The following is a 13,456-nucleotide window of genomic DNA, read 5'->3' on the forward strand; positions in this document are numbered from 1 at the left end:
GCTGACAATGAGTTGAAGCTATGTAGCTTGAGGCACTAAAAGCAACAAAAAGCATTCTTCAGGTATGTGTGTAGCAAAAGACGAAGAAAAGTAATAGCGGTTCAGCTGCTTACTTTGTAGGCATCCTTCAGTTTCGAGAGACTATGGTAATGTGCTCTGTAGAGAGGACTTGGAACGGCGTCTAGTGTGGCTGAGAAGGCCAATTTGAGAGTGACAATCCCTTCCACACTGAAGACAAATACAATCTCCACCCTGTCCAGCTCCCTGATTTTGCTGCTTTTGGGACTTCCTCTTTGCCTCGGCCTGCTGGACAAGGGTCTCTTCAAAATGGTAGAGGCCATGATGCACCACCTGCCTCCAGGCTGAATGCTCAGATGTCAAGGTTTCCCACCTGTTGAGGTCCACTCCTAAGGCCTTCAGATCCTGCTTGCAGATATCCTTGTATCGCAGCTGTGGTCTCCCTCTGGGGCAATTTCTCTGCACTAATTCTCCATACAGGAGATCTTTTGGAATCTGACCATCAGCCATTCTCACAACATGCCCAAGCCAGCATAGACATTGCTGTTTCAGTAATGTATATATGCTACAAATTCCAACTCATTCTAGGACTACTTTATTTGGAATCTTGTCCTGCCAGGTGATACCATAAGATGTGTCGGAGACAATGCATATGGAGCATATTCAGCTTCCTCTCCTGCTGTGCACAAGGGGTCCAGGACTCACTGCAGTAGAGCAGTGTGCTCAGGACACAGGCTTTATAGACCTGGATCTTGGTATATGCTGTCAGCTTATTAATAAGCCATACTCTCTCTGTGAATCTAGAGAACATGGTAGCTGCTTTGCCAAAGCTTTTATCCAGCTTGACATCTAGTTGCATCTCCTGCAACTATCTGACGGAGAATACCATGTCAATCGTGGATCTATTAGCTCAAACTCCATAATGTGATTCTGGATAGACTCTGTCTGCAAGCACCTGGAGTCTCTTCAGCACAACACGGGCCAGCAGCTTCCCTACAATGCTGAGAAGAGAGATACCATGGTAGTTATTGCAGTCGTCCCGTCTCTTTTGTTCATATACAATGTGACAATGTTTGCATCCTTCATGTCCTGGGGTGCTCCACTTTCCCTCCAGCAAAGACAAAAGACTTCATACAGCTCGGTGGTGGTGATCTCTTTACAGCACATCAGCAGGGATGTTATCCTTTCCAGGTGCCTTGCCAGAGGTGAGGGAATCCAAGGCCGCTTTTATTTCTGCTAAAGTTGGTTCGCTCTCCAACTCTTCCAAGACAGGCAGGCACTCGATGTTATTTAGTGTCTCTTTGGTTAATACATTCTCTCTAGAATATAGTTCAGAGTAGTGCTGCACCTAGCGTTTCATCTGCTGCGCTCAGTCCTGGATGATCACGCCTGCAGCAGACTAACAGGAGGAGATTTCTTCTGTATTGGACCTAAAGCCTGCTTGATACCGTCATACATTCCCTTGATGTTACCTTTGTCTGCTGTTATCTGTATCTAAGAGCAGAGCTGAAGCCAATAATCGTTGAAACATCTCCTGGCAGCCTGTTGGACTTTGCTATGAGCAGCTTGAAGAGCCTGCAAGTTGTACTCACTAGGATAGGTTTTGTATGCTGCTAGAGCTCTCCTCTTATCCTCGATGGCTGGCATCAACTCCTCCGAATGGGCTTCGAACCAGTCTGCGATCTTTTTGGTCTTCTTGCCAAATGTGGACAAGGCAGTGTTATAAACAGCGGTTTTGATATGTTCCCATCGTTCAGGTGCATTTGCATTAGCTGGGCCTGGAAGGGTTTCCTCAAGTGCTTGGTCAAATTCCTCCACTTTTCTTTGATTGCGAGTCTTGCTGATGTCAATACATGGTCTTCCTTCCTTTTTCATGTGGTACAATCTTTGTTCACAGTTTTACTATACTACACACCAGGGAGTGATAAGTATCGAGTGATCAGCACTCTGGTAACTGCATCTGATCGTAATACAGTGGTGCCTCGCAAGATGAATGCCTCGCCGGACGAAAAACTCGCAATACGAATGGTTTTGGGGATGGGGTTGATGACTCACAAGATGAATGTTCCTATGGCCTTGCTTCGCAAGATGAATGTTTTCCATTTTTTTGTTCCTGACTCATGTTTGCTGATTTTTAAATGTTTTTTCTATAGTATGATGTTTAAAAAGTTAAAGTTTTTGATTGAATTTTTTGAAATCAGCTGCACAATATGTATGGCTTTGAAGAGCACTGAATAAAACCTTTGTAAACCAAATTTGACTTTGTTCTGTCTTTTTTTGCCCATAGGAACGCATTAATTAGATTTCAATGCATTTCTATGGGGAAATGTGTTCTGCAAGACAAATTTTTCGCAAGATGACATTAACCACGGAACGAATTAAATGCGTCTTGCGAGGCACCGTTGTACTAGGAAGGCTAGAATGTCTAGTGAGGATCAAATCAAGCTGATGCCAACACTTCAATCTTGATGTTTCCAGTAAACTCTGCGTTGAGGCTTCGTATTAAAGAACGTGTTGCTGACACAAAGACCATAATTACAGCAAAACTCCAGCAAGTGTTGGCCATTTTTGTTCATCTTCCCAATGCCAAAGCGGCCTAGAAAAGTGGGCCAAGAATTGTGATCAGCACCAACTCTAGCATTAAAGTCTCCAAAAATGAACAGCGGCTCTCTCTCAGGGACGTTTTTGACAGTAGCTGCCAGATCATCATAGAATTTGTCTTTGACTTCTGTTGTGGATGACAGTGTTGGTGAATATGCACTAATGAGGGTGACCGATCCCGCTGATGAGTGGAGCTGCAAAGATAGGATTCTTTCACTCCCCACAGGAGGTGGAACAATGGATCTCAGCAGAGTATTTCTGACTGAAAGCCAACACCATATTCCCTGGTCTCATTCAATGGTTTTTCCCTGCCAGAAGAATGAGAAGTTTTTTTTTCTTTGACAAATCCCATGTCTGGCAATCTCATCTCTTACAGGGCAACAATGTCCATCTGCAGTCTACTCAGTTCCATGTCGATAATAGCTATCTTGCGCATGTCGTCTATTTCCTGCAGGTCGTCAGAAAAGCCAGGGGTCATTGTCCAAACATTACAGGTGCCCAACTTTAGGGCAGAAGTTTTCTTCTGATTGTTGCATGGTGCAAGGTTATCGATCTGCTTGTTGGCCTCCACCCTAAACCCCACACACCCCGTGAGGTTAACAGACCGTGGCGAGGTAGCACCTTACTGGCTGGGGGCTGCCCATGTTATTTTGACGCTGTATGCGAAGGTGGAGTGTCCTATCCAGAGCACAAAGCCTGGGTAAAATAATAAGGAGGATAGGCTGTTAACTAAGCAGCAAATCCTCCCTTTCCACATCACTGAAATAGTTCGATGGAAAGGCAAGAGCCAATACAGCTGGTTCCAGCGACGTTGTAGGAGTTGTCAGAGTGACACGAACTGCCTCCGGGATTACAGCTCTGGATTTTGCCTCGAGTTTAACTCCTGAAGCCTCCTGAAAGTTAACTCCTGAAACTCCTGAAGCCATCTCCCATTAGCTGCTCAATGGAGATGGAAAAATGGTAACAGATGACAAAGGCAGAGTTGCTCAATTCCAATTTAAGTTCAGACTTTTCCCAGACTATGACCCTGCAGACATATGTGAAGTGCAGGTGGAGGGGACAAGATTCCAACTGGAGTTTGATACACAAATAGTCAAGGAAAACCTCACTACCTTGAATGAGTTCCATTCTACAGGGTTGGATGAACTACATCCGAGAGTATTGAAAGAACTGTATGAAGAACACTCAGAACCACTAGCATTATTTTCTTTTTTAAAAATATTTTATTTTTAAACTACTAGGAATAGGGTAGGGAATACAAAAGGTAAAAGGAAATGGAAGGGATGGGGAAAGGGTTTTAAGGATAGGAGAGCACAAAATATACAAACATCCAATCTATTCATATAAGGTATACAAGCATCCAATCTATTCATTTTTCAATAAAAAATCAACTTTCTACTTTTTTAACTGCTTGATTACCCTCTAACTATCAGCTTACATTTATGTTTTACTTTAAATCTAAGTTACTCCAACACTATCAGGAAACCAAGACCAATTGTAAAATACATCCCCCTTTTCAATTTCCTTCTGTCTTGGACATACATTCAGCGCCCCTGAAAAAGTGCCCATTTCTATCACTTCCCATATTTTCTCAGTACACTTCTCTGTGTTTCTGTGACTCTGTTTTCTTCCAGTTTTTGGAAGATAGGGATAGATCCAGGACAGTAATCCGATTTTTAAGATCACATTATCTCACCATTGTAGCTAAATAGCTCACAGGGTAACTCTTAATCCCATCTATGTTACCTGGCATCCCACTCAATAAAAGCAGTTCTGGAGTTAGCACAGTTTCCTTTAACTGCTGTTTAATATCTGATGATTCCTCTTTCTTCAAATCTTCCATCTGGCTGAGACTCTCATTTACCTGCTGAAATCCTGTTATTATTATCATTTGCATGGTAACCTACCATTCTTTATCTGGCAAAATCCTCAACAGATGATATTTAAATTTTTCAGAGCCCATTTCCTCCCCTAAGTATTTCCTCCCCTCCTTACTCAGATATTATAATATATAGCTCAGCTTTTAACCCAACAATTTAAAATTCAACCATGGCAGCATTATCAGAGTCCTACACAGTCCAGCCAAGAAAAAGTCCAGACTAAACAGCAGATGCAGAGTCAGTCTCTCCAACAGATATTGTTATAATCTGTGAAAACTTCAGTCCTGGTTTTCCTAGCTCCTCAGTCTATTCGGTTGCGTTCATCTCACTAATGATTCACAGTCCATTTTCTTGCTTCCAAAGGTTTATTCCTTCTTCTAAAACCCATTAAGATTCTGTTGTCAAAGTCCTATTCGTCAGTCCTGGTTTCCCCTGCTCCTCAATCTAGCCGACTGTGTTGTCACACTGATGATTCACAGTCTGTTTTCTTACTTCCAAAAGCTTATTCCTCCTTCTCCGAAAGCAAGATTTTATTATTAGAGTCCCACACAGTCTAGGGAGAAAGATCCAGACTAAACAGCATTCACAAAATTTCAGTCCCTTAAAGCCTGTCCAGTAGTATTTTCTCTGGGATTTTTTCCAGAAACACAAGATTTTTCCATTTCACTGTCTCTCTGTTTGACCTTGAGCCAGCCTGCTATTTAAGAGTCAGTTTCGCTTTAAAGAAGCAGGCTGGCAAGCAAGACTCGCCGCTCTTTATCTTCTTTTGGTCAAGTATTTTCACTCTAATTTCTTTTTCATCTTAATGAGGCTATTCATAAATCAAAGGCTTCAACTTACTTTGTTATTGTATATTTTCAGTCATATTTCTTGTTCTCCTGGGGGGGGGGTGGAGTTACTCACAGCTATTCTGCCAAAAATGGTTCCCGTCTCCGATCTGTGCTCGGGTGAATTTTCAGAAGGAAGAAAAATCAGGTTGCTGCCCAACCTTCTTCTGGGGCTCACCAACTGCTTTAGAGAGACCTCTCATGATCTCCCCGATCCCCTCATTTCTAGAGGGACTCCAGACCGAGCAGTTCCAGCTGTTAATGGGAGATGTTCCTGGCAGCTGCTGGCTTCACCGCGACAAAGCTCCACCTCCCTGCATTATTTTCTCAAAATCATGGGAAATGAGTGAGGTGCTAGATGCCTGGAGGAGGGCTAATGTTGTCCTTATCTTCAAAAAGGTAAAAAAGGAGGAACCTGGAAATTACAGATCAGTCAGCTTGACATCAATCCCAGGGAAAATTCTGGAACAGATTATTAAGCACTTAGAAAACAATGGAGTAATGACTAGAACCCCACATAGATTTGTCAAGAACCAATCCTGGCACACTAATCTGATCTCATTTTTAACCTACCTGATATGCAATGTCTACAACATTCCATCTATGTTCAAAGGAAACAGACTCAACAAAAGAGAAGGAGGGGTTGCACTGTATGTAAAGAATTACTACTCCTGAAAGCCTTCCTGAAGCTCTTTGGGTGAATATTTAGGGGGAAATGAATGACATAGCTGTAGGCGTGTACTACAGGCCACCTAAGCAAGCAGAGGAAATAGATGAACATTTTGCAAGTCAATTAGCTGAGATGTGTAAGAACCACACCACTGTAGCAATGGGGGACTTTAACTACCCGGATATCAACTGGGAAACCAACTCTGCAGGAAGTGGGAGAGCCAACAGCTTCTTGACATGCCTGGCTGACAACTTGCTCATCCAAAAGGTGGAGGAGGGAACTAGAGGGTCAGCCATACTGGACTTACGTAACACTTACTAATAGAGAGGAAATAGTTAAGGGAGTGGAAATTGCAGTGACTTTAGGAGAAAGAGACCATATCATATTAGAATTCACCATCATGCGGGCAAGGGTAACTGTACCAAGTCAGACTGATGTTCTAGATTTTAAGAGAGCCGACTTTAACAAACTAAGAGATGTAATAGGAAGGAGTCCACGGATGGAAATCCTAAAGGGAAAAACAGTTCAGGATGCTTGGGAAACCCTGAAAGGCAAGATAATAAAGGTCCAAACCAAAACAATACCACAGAGAAAGAAAAACAAGAGATGTCCGACAAGACCAGCATGGATGCACACAGAGCTCTCTGACAAGCTAAGGGACAAAAAGGAGAAGTATAAAAAACTGAAAAAGGGACTCTCATCTAGAAAAGAGTATCAGCAAATAGCTTGAATTTGCAAGGATGGAGTCAGGAAGGCTAAGACTCAGAATGAGCTAAGACTTGTCATATCAGGCATTAACGATAATAAATTGAAGCATTGTATTATATATATATTCACAGCAGCTAGACTACTCTGGGCCCAAAAATGGAAAACTGAAGAGGTTCCAATGATAGAAGAGCTATTAAAGAAGTTATGGGACATAGTAGAACTGGACACCCTATCAGAAGCACTACGGGAACAACCAAGAGACTATGTAAAACAAAGCTGGGAACTAATATATTCTTGGGCCCAGAAGACAGGAGTGTAGGGCAAAGTTTATGATGTATGTATATCTACTTAGCACATACTGGAAATGAAATCGGGGGAGCAGATAGGTTTACGAAGCTGGAGTCTTGGACTCCAAAGGGGGTGGGGTTAGTTTTAGGGGTTAGTCCTTTTTCCTTTTCTTTTTTCTCTTTGTTTTCTTGTCTCTATAAGTAAATAAATGAATGAATGAATGAATGAATGAATGAATGAATGAATGAATGAATGAATGAATGAATGAATAAATAAACAAACAAACAAACAAATAAATAAATTAAAAAGAATGAGCTAAGACTTGTAACAAATGCCAAAAATAACGAAAAAAGGTTCTTTAAACACATAAGAAGGAAGAGGAAAGTCAAGAAAATGGTTGGTCCGCTAGCGGGAGAAGATGACAAGAAGGTGACAGGCAACAGGGAGAAAGCAGAACTGCTTAATTCATTTTTTTTTTTTTTTTTGCATCTGTATTTGTGCAAAAGGAAAACTTGGTCCACTCTGTCAAAAGCAGCACTGTGGGAGATAGTGGACCAAGAAAACAGAATATAGTAGACTTCTGTAAGGCATTTGATAAGGTAGACTACACCCTACTTCTGCATAAAATGGAACAAAGTGGGATAGACAGTGCAACTACCAGATGGATTTGCAGCTGGCTGACCAACTGCTCTCAACATGTGGTCCTCAATAGAACCATATCTATGTGGAGGGAAGTGTGCAGTGGGATCCCTCAAGGTTCTGGCTTGGGCCCGGTGCTCTTCAACATCTTCATAAATGACCTGGATGAGGGGATTGAAGGTGCACTCATCAAATCTGCTGGTGACACAAAACTGGGGGGAACTGCTAATATTTTGGAAGATAGACTCAACATTCAGAAGGACCCAGACAGACTTGAACATTAGGCCCTATCCAATAAGATGTAGATCAGTGGCAGGAAAAGTAAGGCCCTGTACTTAGGAGGAGAAACCAGATGCACAGGTACACGATAGGTAGTACCTGGCTTGCCAGTAGTTCCTGTGAAAGGGATTTAGGTGTTCTGGTGGACCACCACCTAAGGATGAGTCAGCAGTGTGCTGCAGCTGCCAAGAAAGCCAACACACTCCTAGGCTACATCAACGGGGGGAACAGCATCAAGATCACGGGAAGTCATACCACACTGGTAAGGCCACACTTGGAGTGCTGCATCCAGTTCTGGTCACCACAATACAAAAAAGACGCTGAGGCCCTGGAAGGGGTGAAGAGAAGAGCAACAAAGATGATAAGGGGACTGGAGACTAAATCCTTTGAAGAACAACTAAAAGAACTAGGTATGTTTAGCTTAATTAACAGAAGTCTGAGGGGAGACATGATAGCAGTCCTCCAATATCTGAAGTGTTGCCACAAGGAAGAGGGCATCGATTTATTCTCCACTGTGCCTGAGGGTAGGATAAGAACCAATGGGTGGAAACTCGTCAGAGGGAGATCCAACCTGGAAATAAGGAGGAATTTCCTGATGGTGAAAACTATTAAGCAGTGGAACAGCTTGCCTCCTGATGTTGTGAGTGCCCCATCACTGGAGGTTTTCAAGAAAAGATTGGACAGCCATCTGCCCAGGATGGTATGAGGTCTCCTGCCTTTGGCAGGGGGGTGGACTAGAAGACCTCCAAGGTCCCTTACAACCCAATGATGATTCTATGATTTTGTATCTTGACTTCAGCAAAGCTTTTGACAAAGTGCCCCATGATATACTGATCAGAAAGCTAACCAATTGTGGGCTGGATAGAACAACTGTCAGGTGGATACAGAGTTGGCTACTGAATCATACTCAGATGGTGAGTATGATTTAGTAGTCAATTCCTTCTCAAATTGGGAGGAGGTAATAAGTAGGGTACCGAGGGTTCAGTCCTGGGCCCTGTGCTCTTCAACATTTTTCTTAATGACCTTTTGTCTCCCTAGAATAGCTAACTCATTGTCTACAGACATTTGAAGGAGAAACCATGTAAATAATCGCAGCTTACTTATCCTCCTATTTGCTGATTTTGCTCCAAATGAAAAACTTCAAAAGTATTTCTCATACTACGTTATCTAAAGGACATTAGCAGCTAATAACTTTCAGTTGTGTGAATGTCCCATGGGTAGTGTCGCCAATGAGTAAGCATGTCAGAAACTGGCTATCTGACTTGTATTACTGATGGTAAAGTAAATGTAGGGGGAGCTGAGCAGCCTTTGGTTAAAACTATAACCAAAGGTTCTGTTTTGTTACACTAATAAAGAGAATTTCGAAAAGGTCAAAGAAATTGTGGACTCTGTGTAGAGTTAGTTCTGTTGGATGTGCACTTCCCATGTGGATGAAGAGTTGTCATCCTGTCTTACTATATATCCTTCCCCAACAAAACAGTTTTCACATGTCAGAATCACTATCCCTAGTTAACAATTTTATTATCAGATATGTAGTCCATCAGAAGGTAATTTCCAGAGTGATCTTTTGAAGGAACCAATAACTGTTGAAGGAACACAAATGTGCTACAAGGGATCAATATTGACAGCTTGCTTGCCATTCTCTGTTAAGCTCATCTTTTTAAATTTAAACTAATTAATTGTTGGATTAAAAATGCTAATGTAACTAATAATTTTCCAGGTTTAAACATTAACAGCAACAAATTGACCTCACAATTTCTAATGCCAATGAACTGAATTTGGGACCTGACATTCCAAGCTCTGATTTTATCTCTTCAGTACCCCTACAGAAAACCTCTTGTTCTTCTGTTGGTCACACTCAGTTTGAAATTAAAATTGAACTAAACATTTTTATGGTGCAATACAATCATGGTTTGCTAACAAAGTAACATTTTCTCTTATTTCAAATGCAAAGCATAGTCCTTTATATACCACATCATACTGTATCCAGTTTCCACAAATCAGTTTTATATTCTGTTTCAGTGCTAAAGTAACAGTGAAATCCAGCATCAAGCTGCAAGTAAAGTAGGTCCACTGAATCAGTGGGGATTTGACAAGTCAACTCCTTCGTAAGATCCATTGTTTCAACGGGCCTACACTAGTTGTTAGTGGGTTTCTATTAGATTTCAGCCCACATAATGCATAATTATAATACAATATTTTATAATATTATAATACATAATACACATCAGTCCCTTAAATGCCTTTCTTGGGATGGCACATTCTACTCACCTAGGTTGGCAGTCTCTGCCTGCACAGAATTCATGTGTGGGTTCAGGGCGAGTTAGTGCATCACAATGTGTTTCTTCCACTTCTACTCCATCATAACGAACACACATAGCATAAGAAGTGCTTATCCCTAAATAGATAACAAAACTGGTTGTTTTTAGTCAAAATCTGTTAAATGATCATTAGCAAGAGACTTCACAGACAGCAACATCAGGTATTCATTTCAACTAAGCTGTGGCAATGGACACATAAGTGGCTCAATTTCCTTTTCGCATGTTTCCTGCTGTCATTTGAAATAAGCAGGTAGAGATTCCCTCCATTAGGAAAATAAATTTCTTTCCTAACAATGGGAAAAGATACTTCTTTCTTTCCACCTGTGAGATGTGTACTTTCACCTTCTCTAGCAGACCTAGAACTGTGAAACCACAAGTGTAAAACCACTTCTTTTGAATACTTGGTTTTGAAAAGCTGAACTGCACAAGTAGTGAAAACTGGGATATGCAGTAAAAATGAAGCCTTTGTCCTGAAATACATATTTATGGATGGAGGGATGGGTTTATTTGTTTGCTTGTTTGTTTACTGTTAAGTCCATAGGTCCTGATACAGTTGAAATGTTACCATGCAAATGGAAAATACCACATAAACACATGTGTATACACATAGCAACCAGAAGAGATACATGAATTAGCCTAGAATGGGAAACTATTAGTTGCATCTTGCAAGTATGAAAGATTCCAGGTTAAATTGCAAGCACCACCAAAACAACCCTTCTGTCTGGGAGCTCAGATAGCCACAGCCAGCCAAATTAGACAATACTGGGTAAAACAGACCAATGGTCCGATTCAACATAAAGCAGCATTATGTAACAGGGTGTTCTGTAAGTCTTCACCACCCCAGTATCTTCCAATAGCTATGGAGTGTGATAGCTGGGAATGATGAGAATTAGAGTTCAACACATCTGGAGGGCACTAGGCTGGGGAGCATTGTTCATGAAGCAAAGTCATGCTGCAGGGCAGACATATCTCTTAATATACAACTACAATGTTGTAAACTGGAGTCTCCTGAGATACTACATTGTTTTCTATTTCCAGGAAAGGCCCTCAAAATATTGTTAGGAAACTGGGCATGTTGAAAAAAATGTCTTAACCCCTTGAAAAAAATCACTGCTCAGGACTACCATCACCAACACCATAAGCAAAGCTACCTGATGTGCATGTAGAGCTGCAAGGAGCATAAGCTGATACTTTCCACCGATACATGTCAGCCAGACTGATGTCATCATGACCAAGAGGGTTCAGTTCAAAGTCATTGCTGCAGCAGAAAAAAAGTAACTTGTCAGAAGAAAAGTCTTTACTCCCCTTTCTTGATTATTGCTGGTGCTGATTAAGATTGCTTATATATGTCTCATAGTAACTTAAAAATACATTTGAGGATTCCACCAGGAATATAATACACTTCTTTTATGACATTTAGGTTACAGTTCTCCTGAGGAAGACAATCAATCTTTATCCAAATGTACCTCTCTTCTGCAGGCTAAGCTGTGAAAATACAGTTCAGCAAGTCTACAGCAGTGTTTGACTGCGAACAACACTGACTGGTTGCTACCTGTGACAGCACGAGGAAATCTTTGCCCCTCCAACCCAAACCTGTAGTTCTGCAGTTAAAGCAAAAGCCCACCCAAACCTTAGGGTTGAGACAACACTGAATTCAATTTGCTAACTTTATTCAAATTGTGAAGTTGAGAGGAAGCCATGTTCGTAATGTAACTAAGGGTCTCAATGCAAATTCTCTGGCCAAAATCCAAAAGCATTCAGAGGCAGCAGTAAAACCAGAAGTTCTCCACTGTTTTCACATGACATCTATCTTTTCTTTGGAACAGAGTCCCATCTCACCTTTCTGTGTCTATAGCCTGAAGAGGTTCTAACAGGTATTTGTTCCCCAAACCACTCTGAAGAACAGACCCAGAAATGGGTTTGGAAATTGATGCCATCATTGTGTCATTTGCTGCTTCACCCACCACATAAGCTTCAACATTGACATTCTCAACAAAGTTCTGTTTTGCAGGTTGCTTGGGCAGTCCCTCTGGCCACTCAACGAACAGATTGTCACCAGATCTTCCTGTTCCATTTTTCCTCCCTAGCTTGATTGCCAGGTAGTGCGATTCTCTGCAAAAAGCAGCATTTTGTAGATTTTGGAGACAGAGCTTCTGAAACAGATGTGGTATGGATGGTCCAATCCTGCTGGTCACTTGGGGTTCAGGCCTCACTGCACCATGGGGCATGGCTGTGCTGATTGTGATACGACTGAGTCTAAAGTCTGAAATAAAATGCATAACAGTCAGACCAGAGAGACACCTACCCCACGCAAAATATTCCACTGCTAAACATTTGATTCATTACTTCTCCAATTTGTCCCCTAAGAGGAATGAGACTGTTCTTGTTGGGTGATGCAAATTGGCAAGGCCATGTTTTGGGGCACAATTTGGTATGAAGAGGATTTCAGATGTATTCTTGTATCCAGCACACAATTTAAATACAACGGGATCACTTTCAGCAATAAAAAGTTTCTAGTAATTATTAATACAGATATACAGCCGATTTGAAAATGTGCAATTGTTGATAAAGAATAAATTGATAGTGCTTTTGCTCTATAGCCAAAACTCAACTTGCAAAATATAATGTAAACAGAATTCTTTGAATCGTTCAGCTGAAAATTTGTGAGCTGTTTGGATTTCTCTTAAATCTGGATTTCAATTAAGGCGTATTAGATATATCTCTACTAGATAGGGTCACACTCCTTCTGAAAATGCAGACATGCAGTTTGTGTGTACTCTTAGATTTGTCTCTGAGCCAGGTTTCAGCAGTGGCAAGGAGCACCTCTGCACAGGCAAAACTAGTCGGCCAGCTGCACCTGGTTCCTGGAGAGATCTAATATGGCCACAGTTACACATGCCTTAGCTACATCCCGGATGAATTACTATAATGCACTCTATGTGGGGCTGTCTTTGGAAATTGCTTGGAAACTTTGGTGGGTCCAAAATACTGCAGCCACTTTGTTACTTGAGGCTAGTTTCAGGGATCACATAACCTTCTTGTTACAGCAGCTCCACTGGCTGCCGATCTGTTTCCAGACATAATTCAAAGTCCTGGTTTTAACCCATAAACCCCTAAATGACTTGGGTCCAAGCTATCTCAAAGACCATATCTCCTTCATGAGCCTGCTCAGGCCTTTCTCCCAGTCCTACTACTCTCACAGGTGCACTTGGTGGGGACACGGGA

At 41.6% G+C, this 13,456-nt stretch overlaps 1 protein-coding gene across 6 annotated transcripts in view; it reads right to left on the reverse strand.

The window, feature by feature from the left end:
• The window catches only part of LOC110077042 (ADAMTS-like protein 2), a 92,382-nt gene that overhangs the window by 33,852 nt on the left and 45,074 nt on the right, over positions 1-13,456 (reverse strand). For all 6 annotated transcript variants that reach the window (XR_013544621.1, XM_072998172.2, XM_020789715.3 and 3 more), the window contains 3 exons: positions 12,071-12,494; positions 11,383-11,489; positions 10,182-10,308 (listed from right to left, as the gene is read on the reverse strand). Coding sequence is in view for 5 of the 6 variants with exons in the window: in XM_072998172.2 (XP_072854273.2) it covers positions 10,182-10,308; positions 11,383-11,489; positions 12,071-12,494 (658 nt within the window). In the remaining variant the exon portion in view is untranslated. The remainder of the gene's footprint in view (positions 1-10,181; positions 10,309-11,382; positions 11,490-12,070; positions 12,495-13,456) is intronic.

The sequence above is a fragment of the Pogona vitticeps genome, chromosome 4 (genome assembly GCF_051106095.1).
Source record: "Pogona vitticeps strain Pit_001003342236 chromosome 4, PviZW2.1, whole genome shotgun sequence".
Classification (NCBI taxonomy): Eukaryota; Metazoa; Chordata; class Lepidosauria; order Squamata; family Agamidae; genus Pogona; species Pogona vitticeps.